Consider the following 19,586-nt stretch of genomic DNA (forward strand, 5'->3'; position numbering starts at 1 on the left):
TAACAAAGTATTTTTTTCATACATTAGATCATTTTTACATTTGTAAATAATAGAAAGTAGGAGCTGGAGATAAAAACTCAAAATAAATTAACACTAGCCATTCTCAAAGTGTCTTCTGAACAGACACTGGGTTACTTTTATAAGTGGGGACATTGGAAATCAGAATATACATACATAGGACTATACTTGATGTTATTTCCACTTTATATCTTTTAGTATGCTACATTAAAAATTGGAATATGTGGCAGCTGCATGAAAGAATATTTGGCTTTCATTCAGTAACCACCGTTTTGAAACCCAGATTTCATATATGATTTGTTTTTGTTCAGTGCAAATTTAAGTACCAAATAAAAGTAGCTTATTCTGTAGATTGTGTAGGGCTAGTTTTTTTATATTTATAAAAAATCAAATCTTTGTTATCCCCTTAGATGTAGAAATGAGTGAACCTGCTGTTTGATTGCAGACATTGCCACTTGCCATTTTAGTGCTTTTATAATGTATTTAATCTTTAATATGTAGCAGACTGAGTCATTGATCTGTTTCAAAATAGTATTGTTCCTTCAATATTGAATTCTGCTGGAAGAGATAGATCTGCAGCTAACTCAGTGCTGATGGAGTTTTGGGAGACTTTTAAGCCATAAAACTGTTTTTACTAGAGAAAAGTGGCCATTGGGGTTTAGTGCTTTATTGTACTTTGTGTGTGTGTTTGCTGGTGTGTATGAATATGAATTCGACTGTGAGCTTTCAAAGATTTGCTGAGCCTGAAGGATGCTTCTGTCTATTGGTTAGTTTGTCAATAGATACCGTAATTTTTACCTATAAATGTAATGATCTATGTGATGGCATTCAATGTACTGAACTGCCTGAGATACCGGATATGCATACATAAAATTCAGTATGCACCTTGCAACAGTTTAGACAATTGTTCCTAAACCCCTTAACCTGTATGAGGAAAGAACACAATGCATATACCCCACGTTCACAGATGGCACAAAGCCTCCTCTTGGGAGGCCCCATAAGACTGCAAGGAAAAGTGGACCTTTAAAGCCTGAATTGTAACATCTTTCCATGCTTTTGGTGGCCTCAATTTGAGGCACCTCACTCTAATTTTTCTGATTTTGCCTGGTTAAGAATAAAAGGACATAAGAAATAGGAGTAGACTGCCATACACTTGATCAAGCTTGCTCCATGTTCAATAAGATTATAGCTGAACTTCTACACCAAGTCCACTTTCCCGTGTCCTTAGTTTCCAATAAACCATCAATCTCAGTCGTGAATATACTCAATAACTGAGCATCCACAGCTCTTCGGGTAGAGAATTCCAAAGACTTGCAACCCTATGAGTAGAGATTTCGCCTCATCTCAGTCCTAAATAGCCAACTCCTTATCCTGAGACTAAGGCTTTCCAGTAGGGGAAACAGTGCCTCTACATCTAGCCTGACGAGTTCTCTAAGAATATAATATGTTTCCATGAGTTCATTTCTTATTCTTCTAAGCTCCAAGGAACATTAGTGTGTTTTTCTTGATCTCTCCTCAGGTCAACTCTCTCGTTCCAGGAATCAACCTAGTGAACCTTTTGTCACACCCCTTCTAAGGCTCGTATATCCTCCCTTAGAGTAGGAGACCAAAGCTACACTGTACTCCCAGGTGTGGTCTCACCAAAACCTGATATCATTGCAACAAGACTTCATTATTCTTATACTGCAACCCCATTGCAATAAAGGCCAAACTACCATTTGCCTTCCTAATTGCTTGCTGTACCTGCATGCCAACTTTGTGATTCATGTACAAGAACCCACTCCCCTAAGATCCCTTTGAACACCAGCATTTATTAGTGTCTCACCTATTAAAAAATATTCTGCTTTTCCATTCTTCCTACCAAAGTGCATAATTTCACACTTTTGTACTCCATCTGCCATGGTTCTCTCATTTCCTTCAATTCTAAATATATGGATACTGAAAACTTTGGTGTGGGATTGTTTTGGCATAGCCTGAAAGCCCAAAAATAGTGGTTTTTTTCTTTGCAACATGCAAATTGCTTAGCTTCTAAAGATTGTTTGAATGAAGATACACTGCATTTGGAGCTTTCTCCAAAGATTGAAGCATTGTTTTATGTGATTTGATGAGAAGTCTGAATTAGTAATTAATACATTTTCATTCCCTGCCTATTTATAAAATATGCCTATTTTATGACATGATGTTCAATCTTATTGTGGGATAGCATTTCTTCTTGCTAAGAAATGGTATGTGAAGTTGACTCAGCGGATGTTTGATTTTCATGCACAGAGTGCATTAGCTTCACCTAATCTTTAATGGCAAGTTTACAAGTGGGCACTTGAGTACAGTCTACTGCTAAAAATGCCTTATCTAATAATTTGATTTAAATTATATGAATAAAGTAAAATGGGAATTTAATGCTTAAACATTTGTATTATGAATGGGCTGTATGAAGTGCTCATTATAATACAGGTGCAAATTTTTAAAATAATTCCAGGGTGAAATTGTTTTTAAGTGCTGGTAATAACTGAAAGACATAGCAGTTAGCTCCTTAAAATATGCCAATATATGAAATGTATGATCAGGAAAAAAAAAATAGCTGGTCCATAAAGCCTGCCTAACACTTTTTTTAATTCATTCATGGGATGTGGGCACGCTGGCAAGGCCAGCATTTATTGCCCATCCCTAATTGCCCTTGAGAAGTGGTGGTGAGCTACCTTGAACCGCTGCAGTCCTTGTGGTTAACAGTGCTGTTAGGATGAGAGTTCCAGGATTTTGACCCAGCAACAGTGAAGGAATGGCGATATATTTCCAAGTCAGGATGGTGTGTGGATTGGAGGGGAAATTCCAGATGGTGAAGTTTCCACGTGTCTGCTGCTCTTGTCCTTCTAGATGGTGGCAGTCGTGGAGTTTGGAAGGTGCTGTCTCAGGTGCCTTGGTGAGTTTCAGCAGTGCATTTTGTAGATGGTACACACTGCTGCCACTGTGTGTCATTGGTGGAAGGAGTGAATGTGGATGGGATGCCAGTCAAGCAGGCTGCTTTGTCCCAGATGATGTCCAGCTTCTTGAGTGTTGTTGAAGCTGCACTCATCCAGGCAAGTGGAGAATATTTCATCACACTACTGACTTATACCTTGTAGATGGTAGACAGGCTTTGGGGAGTCACGAGGTGAGTTACTTGCTGCAGGTTTCCTAGCCTTTGACCTGCTTTTGCAGCCACAGTATTTATGTGGCTAGCCCAGTTCAGTTTCTGGTCAATGGTACCCCCCAGGATATTGATAGTGGGGGATTCAGCGATGGTAATGCCATTGAATTTCAAGGCGTGACAGTTAGATTCTCTCTTGTTGGAGATGGTTATTGCCTGGCACTTGTGTGTTGCAAATATTACTTGCCACTTGCCAGCCCAAGCCTGGCTATTGTCCGGGTCTTGCTGCATTTGGACATGATGGCTGAAGCATCATCATGAGACACTTGGCAAAGCACTGGGTTTTAAACATAACTCTTCCCCTTCTCTCAACTCCCACAATTGAGGGCAAACATTGAGAGTTCTGAAGACTTCCTATGAGATAACCAAATAAGATTTTTATATGTATACTGCTAGTCTGTCTCCCATAGTGTGGTGCAGACACGGTTTAGACAAAATGTAATCTTTGTTTGAAATGGGGTTAAAAGGGTGAATAATTGGACCAGAGAGCACAGATGTCATTAAGTCTCTAAATTAAACTCCTAAATTCTGTCCTTATTTGTACATTGCAATCATAGATTCTTATGCCCATATTTATAACCAAAATCACCTGTTTGAACTTGCTGAACTGGACTTGCACCCTCCTGTCAGTTGTCACACTACAGCTCTTCCTCTGGAGGGATAGGTGTAATTACAGCAAGACAAGCTTACATGAGATGTTTATAGTGTAAATAGGAACATAGTTGTTAATGGCATGTTTATGGGAGATGCAAACAAATGTCAAATATTACACATATACAGGAATTTGGTTACAAGTAGAAGTAAATCTGACCTTGATGGCCGTGGAATCTGCTGCAAATGTCCGCTCCCTAAAGAATGGTGTGTTTTTTTGATCAAACCTTGCTTTATTTTTTTCAGTTTTTTGCTTCTGAAATCTTTGTTTTTCATTTGGTTTAGGTTGTTCTTGTCACACATTATCGCTTAAGTTGCTAATTAAATATTTTAATTTTCCAGATGGTTTGAGCAACTGATGATATATCCCAGAACCAATAAGCAAAATCAGAAGAAGAAAAGGAAAGTGGAACCTACAACTGCCCAGGTATAGTCTGTACTTGAAGCTTGGCAGTACTTAATCCATTTAAGAATTTCCAATATGGAAGTGACAATACTTTTTATTAGGATGGAATAACAACATTTATTTAGAGAGGGAGTAAAAAAGGGGGTTATGTTTGTATTTTTGATGGCAAATAAAGATCAAATTTATGTGTACCTCATTTAAGAGAAAAACTTACATTGGCTTGGATCCTGCAGTAAGGATAAAGGTGATGCTGTCGATGCTCCCCATTACTGAGGAGTAAGTTGATCAGCTTGTGACACCTGCCCTGCCACACCTCTACCTTGCTAAGAGACTCCATATTCAGATATGTGAAGGGTGTGAAGTTGTGGTACCCACCCTCTAGTTACCCACTACACACTAAAAAGTGAGTCTGTTTTTTGAGGCATATGAATTCTAATGGTGTGCTAAGTCATAATTGCTGTGAAACAAACTCTCTGACACTGAAAATTAAATTGTATAAGTTGTGTCTAATTCCTTCAACAATAATCAAAATCTGGAGATTTTTAATAGTTTTTTTTCCTTTTTCTCCGTCTTTATCCCTCCCTTAAATCCCTCCTTTTGTTCCTTCTCTATATTTTGCTCTCCGCACATGATTTGACATTAACTCTCACTTCCTGATTCGGATTCTGATTTGTCAATCTGGTCAAAGAGGCATGTTGTTTCTTGCCTTGTTCACACAGGTCCCAAATTCCATATTGGCGGTGCCACACTGCTTTGACACACCGATAAATTGCAAAAGCACAGAAATTCCGTGTGCAAGTGTGAGCTTAAAGAAAGATGAGCACTCTTTGTTTGCAATTTTGATTGCAAAATCCAGACCATCATGTCTTGGCAAAACAAAAGATGTATCAGACAATATGCAACGTGTATGATAAAGCACACACATTAAATATATTCTGGGATAATATTTTCTACTGAGAAGCACTTTGCTTGATAGCATTTAAACAAATGCGCAGCTTTATGGTGACTCCTTGGGTTCAACAAAAAGTATTTTTGTAGTATGACTCGGAGCAGGGGGATATTGGGGGAGAAGATATTTATTTGCTTAAGTATTTTTGACTAAATATATGGCAACTCATTGTGTTGAATAGAAAATGCAGCTTCTGATCAATACACATAGGTTCAGATTAAAAATTCATCTGAGAATTAATTAACAAAATACTGTGGATGCTGGAAATATGAAATAAAAACAGAAAATGCTCGAATTATTCAGCATGTCTGGCAGCATTTATGGAATGATAAATAGAGTTAACATTTCAGGTTAACGGCCTTTCATCAGAATTGGAATAAATTAGAGTTGTAGCAGGTCATCAACCCGAAACATTAACTCCCCTTCTGTCTCCACAATGCAGCCAGACCTGCTGAGTAATTCCAGTATTTTCTGTATTAATTAGTTTACACAGTTCATTACTGGATATTTTGTTTGGCGGTGCGCCACAAAGAATTATCTGCTTGTCATAATTAGTGATGAAACACACACCATTTTTCACCTAAAAGCAGAAGCTGTGAGTTTCACTATGAGCAATATTACAATTGAAGAGGTGTTACCACTGTATCCCTGACCTGCACCCCCAAGATGGAGTAGAGCCGTTCAATTTCTGCCCTGTAATTTTGCATCAAAGAAAGACTTGCTTCCTATAAACCAAAATGTCTTGTGCACAAAGTACATACGATAACATGCTGGTTTTCGTCCAATTGGCTTCAACACTAATTCATCGAACGGTGAATATCTGGAACAAACTTCAAATATACGCTTCATGCAATTGTCTGGACCTGGAAAAATTTATTAATTTTGCTTCCAATTTCCACCCCTCCATCACTTTCACATGGTCCATCACTGACACTTCCCTTCCCTTCCTTGACCTCTCTGCCTCTATTTCTGGTGATAGACTGTCCACCAATATTCATTGCAAGCCCACCGACTTCCACAGCTACCTCGACTACAACTCCTCACACCCCGCTTCCTGAAAGGACTCCATCCCATTCTCTCAGTTCCTTCGCTTCCGTCGCATCTGTTCTGATGATGCCACTTTCCAAAACAGCACTTCTTACATGTCTTCCTTCTTCCTTAACCGAGGTTTCCCACCCACGGTAGTTGACAGGGCCCTCAACCATGTCCGACCCATCTCCTGCGCCTCTGCCCTCACACCGCCCTCACACCTTCCTCTCCCTCCCAGAACCATGATAGGGTCCCCTTGTCCTCACTTTTCACTTCACCAGCCTCTGCATTCAAAGGAACATCCTCTGTCATTTCCGCCAACTCCAGCACGGTGCCACCACCAAACACACCATCCCATGCAATCACAGAAGGTGCAACACCTGCCCCTTTACTTCCCCCCCCTCCTCACCGTCCAAGGGCCCAAACATTCCTTTCAAGTGAAGCAGCGCTTCACTTGCACTTCCCTCAATTTGGTCCACTGCATTCGCTGCTCCCAATGCAGTTTCCTCTACACTGGAGAGACCAAATGCGGACTGGGTGACCGCTTTGCGGAACACCTTTGGTCTGTCCACAAGCATGATCCAGACCTTCCTGTCGCTTGCCATTTCATTACACCACCCTGCTCTCATGCCCACATGTCCATCCTTGGCCTGTTGCAATGTTCGAGTGAAGCTCAACGCAAACTGGAGGAATAGCACCTCATCTTCTGATTAGGCACTTTACAGCCTTCTGGACTTAACATTGAGTTCAACAGCTTCAGATCATGAACTCTCTCCTCTATCCTCACCCCTTTTTTGATCCCCCTTTTTTCAAATATTTATTTTAAAATTTTTATATATATTTTTTTCCCACCTATTTCTATTATTATTATTTTTTAAATTTATTTCCATTCATTGTTTTATCCCCACCTTTTAGCCTATTTCATCTTTTCTCCTGCACTGTCCCCACCCTCACTAGGGCCATCTGTCACTTGCTCATCCTGCTTGCTACTCTTAATGTCACCAGTAGCACCTCCTTTAGCCAGTATCACCACCATCAGCACCCCTTTGACCTTTTGCTTATGAGACCTTTAGCAATTTCTCCTTTGCCTCCACCAGCTTCACCTGTCCTACCCCCCTTAAACGGTATATATTTCACCACATTTTTACTTTTTAGTTCTGAAGAAGTCATACGGACTCAAAACGTTAACTCTGTCTTTCTCTCCACAGATGCTGTCAGACCTGCTGAGTTTTTCCAGCAATTTTTGTTTTTGTTTCAGATTTCCAGCATCTGTAGCATTTTTGTTTTCATCAAATATATGCATATTAGCATAGCAAAGAAAAATAAAGTTAAATTTTTCTTCCTGTAGAAATTAGCTGCTCTGTTTCTTTGATGCTCTGTGACTTTCATTGGCTGTAAAGCACTTTGGAACTCCTTGAGGTTGTAAATGTGAGTTTTTGTTCTTGGTGCTCTCCCCTGCTTGTAAGGAAACAACTATCAACTAACTAGGCAGTGACAGGCTTTTTTTTTAAAAAGGCAAAAACCAGTGGGAGTCATAAAAGAAAATTTAAGTCAGCATAAAGAATGCAAAGTCAGCATAAAGAATGTAAAGTGGAAAGCTGAAACTCATATCTTTAATGTCCTTGCATCAAGACACAGAGTAACTAGACAGCTGGAATAGCATGTTAACAAAATTTTTGCCAAAATTATGGTGTAAATTGCAATATCTAGGCCATGGTTTCTGGTGATTGGATAAATCAAATTTGTTTCTTGGTTTCAAGGAATTCTGGTAATTTTCATCCCCTGTCCTGTCAATTTTATAATAAAGGTGCTAGCTTATGGTGATTGAGTAAGGCAACTCCTGTTTTTATTGTAAAGGGTTGCTAAGATCATATCCTGTGATTCCAGCTATTTATCCATGAAAATGAGAAATCAGTGAAAGTAGCCCATTTTATTATCAGTGCAAAAATGTTTGTTAGCAATGCATTGCTTCTGCTGACTGCTACATTCGTGTCGCAATTTCAAAATGGATCTATAAAAAATGACTAAACGCCTTGTTCCATATTATTCAGGTCAGAATTGAAAGCAAAAAAATGTAAGCTAGTGCATTAGTGCACAATAACCACTATGAGTCAGGAGTTGGCAAATTCACTGTATCTGGGCATTTTAATAGAGCACTAGTGTGAGTAATAAGGACTCGCTGTGATGGTTAGTACGGACTGTTCCATGTGCTTTCCATCCATTGTTGCCTTCAAGGAAAGGACTATTGCTGTAGCTGCGCAGATCCTATTTTAGACACAGACCCAGATGGTGTATCATACTACGTGCTTTTTGGATGACACACCTATAGGAATAGCCCAGGTAAAATAACAACCCACATCTTACCTCCCAATGTTTCGTATTGTCACATGGCTCTTGATCAGATTCATTTGTATTTCGCCCCAACCCTGGAGACCAGCCAATTTCTGGTGAAAAGCCCCTGCTCAGATTTCAGCACAGTAAATCTGTTTGTACTCTGGTTGATTTATTTGTCCATCATTTGTGTCAACTGTGGCTCCGTTGATAGCATCTGGGTTACAGGGTGCTGGGTTCCAGGGCTTGGGCATAAAAACCAAGGCTAACGCTCCAGTAGTACTGAGGGAGTATTGCACTGTCAGAGGTGCTGTCTTTCAGATAGGGCCTTGGTTTAATGTCCTATCTAACTGCGTGGTAGGATGTAAAAGACCCCATAGCACTTTTTCAAAGAAAAGAATGGGAGTTATCCCCAGTGTCCTGGCCAATAGTTATCCCCCTATCAACATCACAAAAACAAATTATCTGGTCGTTCATTGCTGTTTGTTGGACCTTGCTGTGTTTCAATTTATTACTGCATTGTCTATGTTCAAATAGTGACTGCACTTCAAAAGTACTTGTTCATCTGTAAAGCAGTTTGAGATGTCCAGTGATCATGAGGAGTGCTATATAAGTGCAAATATTTACCCAATTGTACCTCCCTAGGCAGCCAATTTGCTGGGATCTCCCTGGAAACAACTTTTTGAGCTCAATGGCAATGGGAGAGGATAGAAGACTCTCTGCTTGAAGGCAACTTGCTAAACTAATATTCTGAACTTAGGACAGTGTGTATGCTGGTAGCTCCAAGCCTTGTTGCATTCGCTTATTGACCCTGCTGTAAAACCCAGTTTCATGACCTTTTACCGAACTCAACCTGCAACTTCCTTGTGGGCACAACTGCAGGTAAATGAACTGACTTTCATAGGTTATTGAGCACGATTGCTAGAATAGTTAGTGTACAGGATTCTCTGGGTGTCTGCAAGACTCATGTACGCTAAACCAAACAGATTCGGTGGTCCTTTCCAGGTATTGGAAATGAGCAACCTTATTGTCGTTTCGAGCATGAATTTGCCTGAATGTCTCTAACCAACTTTAGTTGCCATGGTATCGTATTCCAGTTTGTCTACCAGACAGCCACACGGTTACAGGCAGATACTAGAAAAACAGATTGTCATTATTTTTGCAGTTAGGCACAACCTCTCAACAAAGACCAGATTCAGGCTTTTGTATTAAAGCAGCAAATGCCAATTCATATCTTCAACTTTGAGGTGGGATCCATGGCTTTTAGTATTTTGTTTTGCATATTGGCATGGTCTCAACTGCTCTTTGACATGAATGATAATTTTGGTGGGTAGAGAAAGGAAGTTTTAAAGAAGCATAATCAAAACCATCAAACAATTTCAGTCATATTAAAATGAGACAAAATTCCTGTTGAATGCTGGAAGGCCCTTATGAATGCCAGTGGAACACCATCTTCTGAGCACCAATGGAGCTTTACCCCCAGAGTAGCTCATTAGTTCAAGACAGTATCCATACCAAGCAGCACCTTGTAGCCCCCACCCATTGCTCTTGGACGCTGCTGGTTTCCCATCGATGACTCTGTGGATACTTCTCACCTATCTATGACCCAGTTTTAACTGCTACAGAAAATAAAGGAATTGCTACAGGCTCGTATGTTTTGGAGACCATTGGTGACAGCTATTCATTTCCAGGATAAAATTCTGCAGTGTTGTGAAGTAATGCAACATGATTGTTTATGGGACTTGATCTTGGCACCATGTACCAAAACTGATGAGTTACTCATCAGGCTGAATTAAAAAGCGGTGTCATGTGTAGGAGAAGGCAAGATTATATTACAGTGCTATTTAGTGCTTCTTTAATACTAGACTTTATGGTTCTAAAATAGTACTTTTGAGAGGAACAATTCAAGATGATTGCACTGCCATAAATAATTCGAGCAGTGTGCCTAAGGGATTGTTTAGCTGCTATAACATGTCTATTTACAACTCTGCAAGAATATCATCAAAGGTTTCATGAGTTCAATTTCAAGGGAGAAATCTGTCAGTACCTGGCAATGCCATTTTTTTTCAGCAGCCGCAACGTTTTAAAAACTCAATCTGTGATTTCATGTATTTCAGGATGCAACAACTCCACATCTACTGGTATAAACAACTCTCTCATGAGACCCTTGTATCTCAAGTACACTTACACAGTTATGTAGAAGGTACCTGCAATTATGAGAAATCTCAGCTGCAATTCTGGCAAGACCTAACATTCTTAGGGGTGTTACATCAAATAGCAGAGTCTATCATCTCATCAAGTTCATGGCACTCCAGGTTCTGATACCTCTTCTACAGGGAACCCAGTGAAAAGCAAGCAAGTTAACTTTGCCTGCTAGCACTAGGCATTTTTGTAGTTGACAGCATTTGCTATTTTGTGAATTCCTTTACTCTGAATTTGTGCCTTCTCCACAAGAGCTTTCTTATTAAACAATAGAAATCTCAACATCCATAGCACAAAACTTGGCCATTCACCCATTGTGTTGGTATGTGCTTTTTTCAGGAGCAATCCAAAGTTAATTCTACTACCTGCTGTTTGAAATATGAGAGTAAACTAGCCAGGAATACAAAAAACAGATTGCAAAAGGTTTTAGGAGTATATGAAAAGGAGGAGAGTAGCTAAAGTAAGCATTGGTTCCTTAGAGGCAGAGATGGAGAAATTATCATGGGGGATGAGGAAGTGGCAGAGGCATTAAGCAAATATTTTGTCTCTCTTTAAAGTAGATGACACAATTACATACCAGAAATGGGTGAACAAGGGGCAAGTATGAGTGAGAAATTAAGGTGATTAATATCAACAGAGGAAACCAAAATCAACATCTCCAGGATCTGATGGTCTACATCTTAAGGGTCTAAAAGAGGTGGCTGCAGAGATCATGGATGCACTGGTTATGATTCTCCAAAATGCCTTAGATTCTAGAATTGTCCCGGCAACTAGGAAGTTAGCAAATATATCAAGAAAGAGTGAAAACAGGAAACCACAGGTCAATTAGCCTGACATCAGTTGTCTGGAATCTACTTTTTTTTTAACTCGTTCATGGGATGTGAGCGTCGCTGGATCGGCCAGCATTTATTGTCCATCTCCAATTACCCTTGTTCGGTAGGCCTGGAGTCACATGTAGGCCAGACCAGATAAGGATGGCAGATTTCCTTCCCTATTGGACATTCGTGAATCAATCAGCAATGGTTTCACAGTCGTCATTAGACTTTTAATTCCAGATTTATATTGGATTCAAATTCCACCATCTGTGGTGGGATTCGAGCCCAGGTCGCCAGAGCATTACCCTGGGTTTCCAGCTTACCAGTCTAGTGACAATACCACTACGCCACCACCTCCCATCTTAACAATACACTTTAAAAAAAATCATACCATTATTAGACAAACTCAACATGGTTTTACCAAAGTGAAATCATGTTGGAGAAACTTCCGTTTTTTGGAAGATGTAGCTAGTAGGATAAATAAAGGGAAACCAGTAGATGTAGTCCACTTGAATTTCCAAAAGGCATCAGAGGTGCTACATAAAAAGTTAATACAAAGGATAAGGGTTCATGGAATTGAGGGTAATATATCAGCTGGATAGAGGATTGGTTAACGGACAGGAAACCAAAAGTAGGGATAAACAGGGCATCTTCAAGATGGCAGGCTGTGACTAGTGTAGTGCTGCAATGATTGGTGCTGAGGACTCAGCTATTTACAATCTATATGAATTACTTTACTGAAGAGACCAAGAGTAATGTATCTGAATTTGTATAATGTGGGGAAGTGAGGTTATTCACTTTGATCATAAGAATGCAAAGCATATCTGTTTGCTAGCCCCTGAATATTTTGAAGTGGATGTGCCTACGCCCTGTTTGAACCTCACCCCTCCCCACCTTGAGGCCCCCTGCACAGTTACACACATACCCCACCCACATCCTCTGACGCCTTTTCCCCATTTTTTAGGCTGCAGACACCTCCCCTGGCTGAGTGTTACATCTGCAGCCCAGTATGATGCCAGACCACAGACTGAAGTATGTGTGAATGTTGTGCCCAGCGCACAATATGCTGGGCACGAGTGAGATTGGACTAACATGCCCTCCCCCTCCCTGGACTAGGGCAAGGACAGTTTTTCAAGCTCAACGATATAAACTGGTGTTCTTCACTCAGCGCTCCCCCCATTCTGGCCCCAAGTGGCTTATGTCATTCTGTAACATACTCTGTCCCCATCCTGACTCCGAGGATTCCTAACCCCCTGCACCCTCCCCCCAGTTGTGTCTGAGTGCAGCCTTCCTCACTGGTATCCCCCAGTACAGCCCTAATCCTGCAGTCCATTAAAAGTCTTACAGCTAGTTTGGTAGGCAGAGATTTGCCTGTGACACCCCTGAAAGCCATTGTTTGACTGCCATTACTAGTTGAGAGTACTATTTTTGCCATGTAGACATTTTTAGAGCTCTAAATTATGTTGTATATAAAGCAGCTTCAAAAATTCTCTAGTTTGTTTTAGTTCTCAAAAGACCAAACCCACGCCAAATGGATAGCTAGGTGCATATTGCACTACTATCATTATACAAGGAAAAAACCTAGAACTGCTTAAAGGCACTGCCCTTGATTCTAATTGTAGGACAGTTATGTGAAGTAATCCTCAAATGTTTATTAAGTATTACTGTCTAGATTTGACTACTACACACACTAATGTCTTTGACTGCTCTCTCTTGATGGTCGCCATTATGGCTGTTCTGCAGCCACTATGTTGCTCCTTGTAGTTGCTCCTTCCTTCATTCCATGCACCATCCATGCAGCAATCCCAATCAAAAATCATCTCAAATTTCATGGGATAGGATTTTGGGGATCAAGGACATTCATAGCTATGTAGTTCCATTTTAACTTCAGGTAAAAATGAAATGGTGCAATGTTGCAAGCTCTGGGCATTTCGAGTAGGAAAATGTGAGCATTTCTGCCCATCCACAATATTCTGTCATAAAAGCAAAGAAACTACTGCGGATGCTGGAAATCCAAAACAAAAACAGAATTACCTGGAAAAACTCAGCAGGTCTGGCAGCATCGGCGAAGAAAAGAGTTGACGTTTCGAGTCCTCATGGTGAGGACTCAAAACGTCAACTCTTTTCTTCTCCGCCGATGCTGCCAGACCTGCTGAGTTTTTCCAGGTAATTCTGTTTTTGTTTCACAATATTCTGTCATTTGTTGTGTGTACTAAGCATTTGACTTCTCCCAGAAGCTAGCCTTTACACCTGAAGTTTGTGGGGATCGCCCAAAAAAATCATCAGCTAATGGCTATTTAAACCACAGTGTTGTTGCAGAAAGTCTCCATGGTTGCACATGTAACAACAGTTTCTGAATTTCAAAAGCAATTAATTGTGTGCAGCACTTGCAATATTTTAATGATGTGACACAATGCTATTTAAATTCAAATAACCTAGGAAAAATTCCCATTAGGAACTTAATTGACACAGCTCTAGAATCATTTCCATTGAATCACTGCAGCTGGCAGGAAGAAACTTTCATCCATCAATCTGGGGCATTTAAATGCAGGTCCCTGAGGTGAAAAGGCAGAAGTCTAAACCATTTATTTGTACATATGTGGGGAGTGTGTGCTCTCTGGTTGTGGTGTCAACAAACGCAGCCTTGTAGATTATCTTTTAGGAGGCGGTTTCCTCTTTTAAAAAGAAATATTTAAAAATTGGTTTAATTTCATTGTGTTGCCTTTAATGGAGTGGTTAATGCACTGTTTTTTCAACCAGGGCTCTCTGGAATTTTCAAGTCATTTGAAAATTTGCACTAAATCTTTCAAGACATATTGTTCTTAGATTTAATAAATAATCATTTAAAATGTTTGCATTTCATTCATTCATTCAATAGTGTTTGACTTTTTTCATTTTTGTTTTATGTTACATCATGCATATGCATGTATGTGTATGTATATGTGCACGCGCATGCACACACAAGTGCGGGAGGAAGGAGCGAGGGGTTGGGGTTCCACAGAATTTCACAATATGTTACAGGATTCCTTAACCAAAAAAAGGTTGAAAGCCCCTGGGTTAAAATATTAAATTCCTATTTATTTAAGTAATTCAGATAGAAATTTAATGTAGGCATTATAAAGGGTGTGCTTAAAATAGTGGAGAGAAGTTGTTAAACCCCTTTATTTGTCCTTTTCCCCTCCCACCATTCCTGTTGACATCGAGTTTTCTGGGAGAGGTTGCTGAGCTTGATGATTGCTAGTGAACTGTGATCAGTGCATTTATTTACTGGTGTATCCTGTAATGTTGCCATGGTATGTTGGTTTCTAGTTGGTCGCTGTAGTCATTTGTCTAAACTGTCTTTATGTAATTTATATTGCACAATTCCCATACACTTATTTATTTGTTTGTCGTTGTGCACATTTGTTGTACTTGTGGCCCACTGATGCAAGTATTTGAATGTGAAATTAATTATTTAAGATTTCTTTGCCAATATGGACTTTATTTTTTGTTCTTTCCTGTTTCCTGCTCCCGCTTCTTGAGAATTCTAAATGTAAATAGCAATCCAATAATTGACTTAAGTGCACCCTGATCTTACTCTTAGTTATCATTGTTATACATAGTGGCTAAAAAGAATATTTCTTGGACATTCCTACATAAAGAATATTTGGAGCCATCCCACACCTTGGGACCTCAGTAAAATGAAATAAGAAAATAATAAAATGGAGTAGAGTAATATATAAAATCATTGTTTTAAATCAATACTCCAGGTTAACCTCACTTGTGGCCTTTGGGTATTTTCTGTGAAGTATTTTGGCAATTAATACTTTACTTACATTGTCAAAACCAATTTTATATGGATCAGACAGGACTAGATGCTGATAATGAAAAATGGCTTGGAGGGACAATCTTTACCTTTCACACTCCTGGTTGAATTTTTGGTGCACGTTTCTGTAATGGTAAATGTTCAACTATGTTATGAGTACTTAGCTGTGCACAAAACTTATTGATAGTACCTGAATATCCATTGTTTACCCTGCAGTTTAAATACCTATGATTGCTGCTTTGACTGCTTGACAATTTGTAGTTTTACATTGGGGTCATGAAATCTCTACTGTCCAGTTGTGGATTTGTGCAGTAATAATTTTGGCTTCTATGTGTGCTATTACAAGCCTTTTTCCACCCACGGATGGTTGTCTCTATCAGTATTCCCAAAAGATGCAATTTTACCATAAATAACTTGTAGATCATTTGTATTTTTATCTAACCTGGAGTTGAAAATAAATTAACCTGAACTCTTAGTTTGAAGTTGTGCATTTATTATCTCGAAATAGAGGGTTAACCACACAACTGTTCTTGCCCTCCAGTGGATAGTTTGGTCGGTATCTTATTTATTTATCTACTTATATATATGCGGTCTCCTCTACATGGGAGAGACCAAATGTAAACTGGGCGACCACTTTGCAGAACACCTGCGGTCTGTCCGCAAGAAAGACCCAAACCTCCCTGTCGCTTGCCATTTTAACACTTCACCCTGCTCTCTTGCCCACATGTCTGTCCTTGGCTTGCTACATTGTTCCAGTGAAGCCCAACGCAAACTGGAGGAACAGCACCTCATCTTCCGACTAGGCACTTTACAGCCTTCCGGACTGAATATTGAATTCAACAACTTTAGATCTTGAACTCCCCCCTCCATCCCCACCCCCTTTCCGTTTCTTCCCCCTCCCTTTTGTTTTTTCCAATAATTTATATAGATTTTTCTTTTCCCACCTATTTTCATTATTTTTAAATCTATACCTGTAATGCCCTGTCAGTCTTTCCACCCCACCCCCACTAGAGCTGTACCTTGAGTGTCCTGCCATCCATTCTTAATTAGTACATTCTCTTAGATAATATCACAACCTTTAACACCCCTTTGTTCCTTTGTCTGTGACATCTTTTGATTCTCTGCTCCTATCACTGCTTGCTTGTCCCTACAACTACTCTTCCCCCCCCCCCGCCCCCCCCCCCACCTCCCCACCTTAAACCAGCTTATATTTCACCCCTCTCCTAATTTTACTCAGTTCTGTTGAAGGGTCATGAGGACTCGAAACGTCAACTCTTTTCTTCTCCGCCAATGCTGCCAGACCTGCTGAGTTTTTCCAGGTAATTCTGTTTTTGTTTTGGATTTCCAGCATCTGCAGTAGTTTTTTGTTGTTATTTATTTATTTGTTTGTTTTAATTAAATCACGGGATGTGGACTTGCTCACCCCGAATTGCTCCAGAAAAGTTGGTGGTGAGCTGCCTCCTTGAACCGCTGCAGTCCATTTGGTGTAGGTACACCCACAGTTTACAGTTGATATAATTTTTACTTCCTAGAAATCTGTGGTGAAAACTATTCTAATGTCAAATGAAATCTATTTATTTGTTACTGAGGTAATGAATTTGACCCTTGCAGTATTCGTAACTGTTTTAGTTTTGCAATTTTGTTTTAGTTGAAATCTCCTTGCCAAGCTTATGGTGGATCATAGATTATACATTTACAACATGACAACCTCACATTAAAGAAAAAAACTGTTCAAAAAAAAAAATGGCATTGAAGTTCATGAAGCCTTTGGAAGAATGAGATTCTTATTCAATCTTCCAAATAAGCATTTTTTAAAAATAAAAATTCTCTATTCTGCTTTTGAGCCCATGTCAGGAGCACATGGAGACTTTGCATCCTACATGGAATCCAGAAACACAATTATTTTAGTGATATTTTGATGGTAAAATTGCTGGCAATATTATCTCTAAATAACACGTCTGGAGGGATTAAAAAATGCCTTTGCTATAAAGTAGCTGACCTGGACTTTCTCATATGAATTAAACCATATGTGTACACGTTACAGCAACCTTATGATGGTAGGAAGCGTCAACTCTAAACTAATTTGATCAACTTATTGAGGTGATACTGAGGAAAAAATGTATGCAGAATAGGCGAATGAATGGAGTTAATTTCTAGGTTCATGCACAAGCTGCTGAAACAGGTCTTTCACTTTGATGTTTTCAAACTGTTCATCTGGATTACTACCAAGCAACTCAACAAACAACCAATTATTCTAAGGTTCAATAATAGGATTTTTCAGTTTTGTTTGCCGCTTCTATGTGGCCTGAGTTCACTATTAGAGTTCATTCGTGTTGCCTGTGGATGCTATGGTGCTGTGAAGCAGCCCTTATACTGATCAATTAGCAGTTAGTACACAGCCTCCAGGCCCTGGGCCACAGTTGCTCGATCCTTTCATTCGCTTGCTGCCTAGCAACAGTAATCAGAAAAACACATTTTGGATGGGGAGTAGGATATAGGAATTCGACTGGGAGAGAGAGCTATGATTTTAGGTATGGGGACAGACCATGGACCGTACCAAATAAATGATAAGACTTTATTGAGGAATTAATTTTTTCCCCTTTTTTTTCCCCCTATATTTTACTGAATTTACTTTTCCACATCCACATGCCCACTCCCACCAAAGCTTTCTGTACGAACAATGGCACAGGCAAACTCTGACTAATCTAGTTGGCCACACATTTATACATACACCCACGATCAACGTTTCAAGTTGACGTTAGCATGTCAACCTGTGTGTGAGCTTGCCAGCATTTTGCAAATAATCAGCCTTTCTCACTAGGATTGGAGGTTGTTCCTTATCTGGAAGGTTGAACTGGAGCTGTCCAAATAGATTCTACTCCCATATTTGTGCACAAGACAAAACAAATTAAGAGACATTGATTTCTGACAGTCGCAATTGCAAGCGTTTTTATTTATTGTTTTATCCCCTAAAAGTTATATATAAGCTCCTAAAATACAGCTTTTGAAAAATCTTTATTTACTTTCCGCAGAGGAACTTGCTGGAATGTGCCTTACATGAAGGTTTATTTGAATACTGGTTGCAGCTGGTTTTCTGAGATAAGATGGATATTCCCTGAATATATTAATTTCTTTTTACAATTCCTGTCACTGTAATTTTAGAATTGCGAAAAATTTGAAACAAAACGTTGAGTGAGGTTTGAGTTGTAATGTATTTTGGCATATTCTAGAAAGAAAATATACTCGGGTTTATACTCAGCATTACAGTAAACTTCAAATGAATCTGTAATAAATAAGGAGAAAAAAGTCAACATGTTCTCTATGATGGAGGTGGGGGGTGAGTGAGGTTCATGCTCCCATAGAAAATCGTTTCATCATGTTAACACTTCAGCCAATTTTAAATCACCATTGCTGCTAATTGTTATTTCTTGTGTATAAAAATGTTCTTTGGAAAATATTTACACCCATGGTAAATACATTAGAAGATATTGGTTTCCCACAAGTTTCACCCGCTAAAGCGGCATTCCCAGGACAAACATTAGCCCCCCCACCCCCGGCCATGGCTTTCTGTTTTAACCTCCCAGCAATCTGCTTTCAAATGTCTGATTTCATGATAATGAGTACATGTTGGTCTTTTCCATTTATTTTATACTGTATGCTATCTTTTTGAACACCTTGGGGAGCATCAGCTTTTTCATTTCTGCCACTCCATCATTATAGTTAGAGTCTTGGTAACTACCATTCCGTTTATCTCTTCAGCCTCTGTGTGGGTTTGTAGATGGAAGTTTGTGTGTTTGAGTGTTAAATCATAGCTGTCAGCCAAAAAAGCAGCTAGGGTGTTCTGATGCCAGCTGAAATTTAATTTCCTCCATGAACAACAAAATTCTGTTCAATTTTCATTGAACAATACCAACAGACAAAAAACATTGATTTTTTTTTTTCCCCCCAGTAAATTCTACAAACGTTTGATTTTGTCTTTTCTTCAGATGCTAAAGTTTTAAGGTATAAACTTCTGGAATCGGCTGATATGCGTTAAGCACCACAGTCTTAGCGGTTTCATAATCTAAAAAATGTTCATTCGAAAGGCTTGCTTAGACGTCCAATGCCTTTCCTACTAAAACACTTTGTAAAAGAATGGTCCAATTCTCTTGTGGCCAAGCCAGCTTATTGGAAATTCTTCAAAGGAGACAAAATAC

General features: G+C 39.4%; 1 protein-coding gene across 4 annotated transcripts in view; it reads left to right on the plus strand.

Moving 5' to 3' along the window:
- LOC144699655 (myosin phosphatase Rho-interacting protein-like) overlaps positions 1-19,586 on the plus strand; it is a 407,667-nt gene that overhangs the window by 183,262 nt on the left and 204,819 nt on the right. For all 4 annotated transcript variants that reach the window (XM_078570766.1, XM_078570764.1, XM_078570768.1 and 1 more), the window contains exon 5: positions 4,196-4,280. In XM_078570766.1, the coding sequence (XP_078426892.1) occupies positions 4,196-4,280 (85 nt within the window). The remainder of the gene's footprint in view (positions 1-4,195; positions 4,281-19,586) is intronic.

The sequence above is a fragment of the Cetorhinus maximus genome, chromosome 24 (assembly GCF_964194155.1).
Source record: "Cetorhinus maximus chromosome 24, sCetMax3.hap1.1, whole genome shotgun sequence".
Lineage (NCBI taxonomy): Eukaryota > Metazoa > Chordata > Chondrichthyes > Lamniformes > Cetorhinidae > Cetorhinus > Cetorhinus maximus.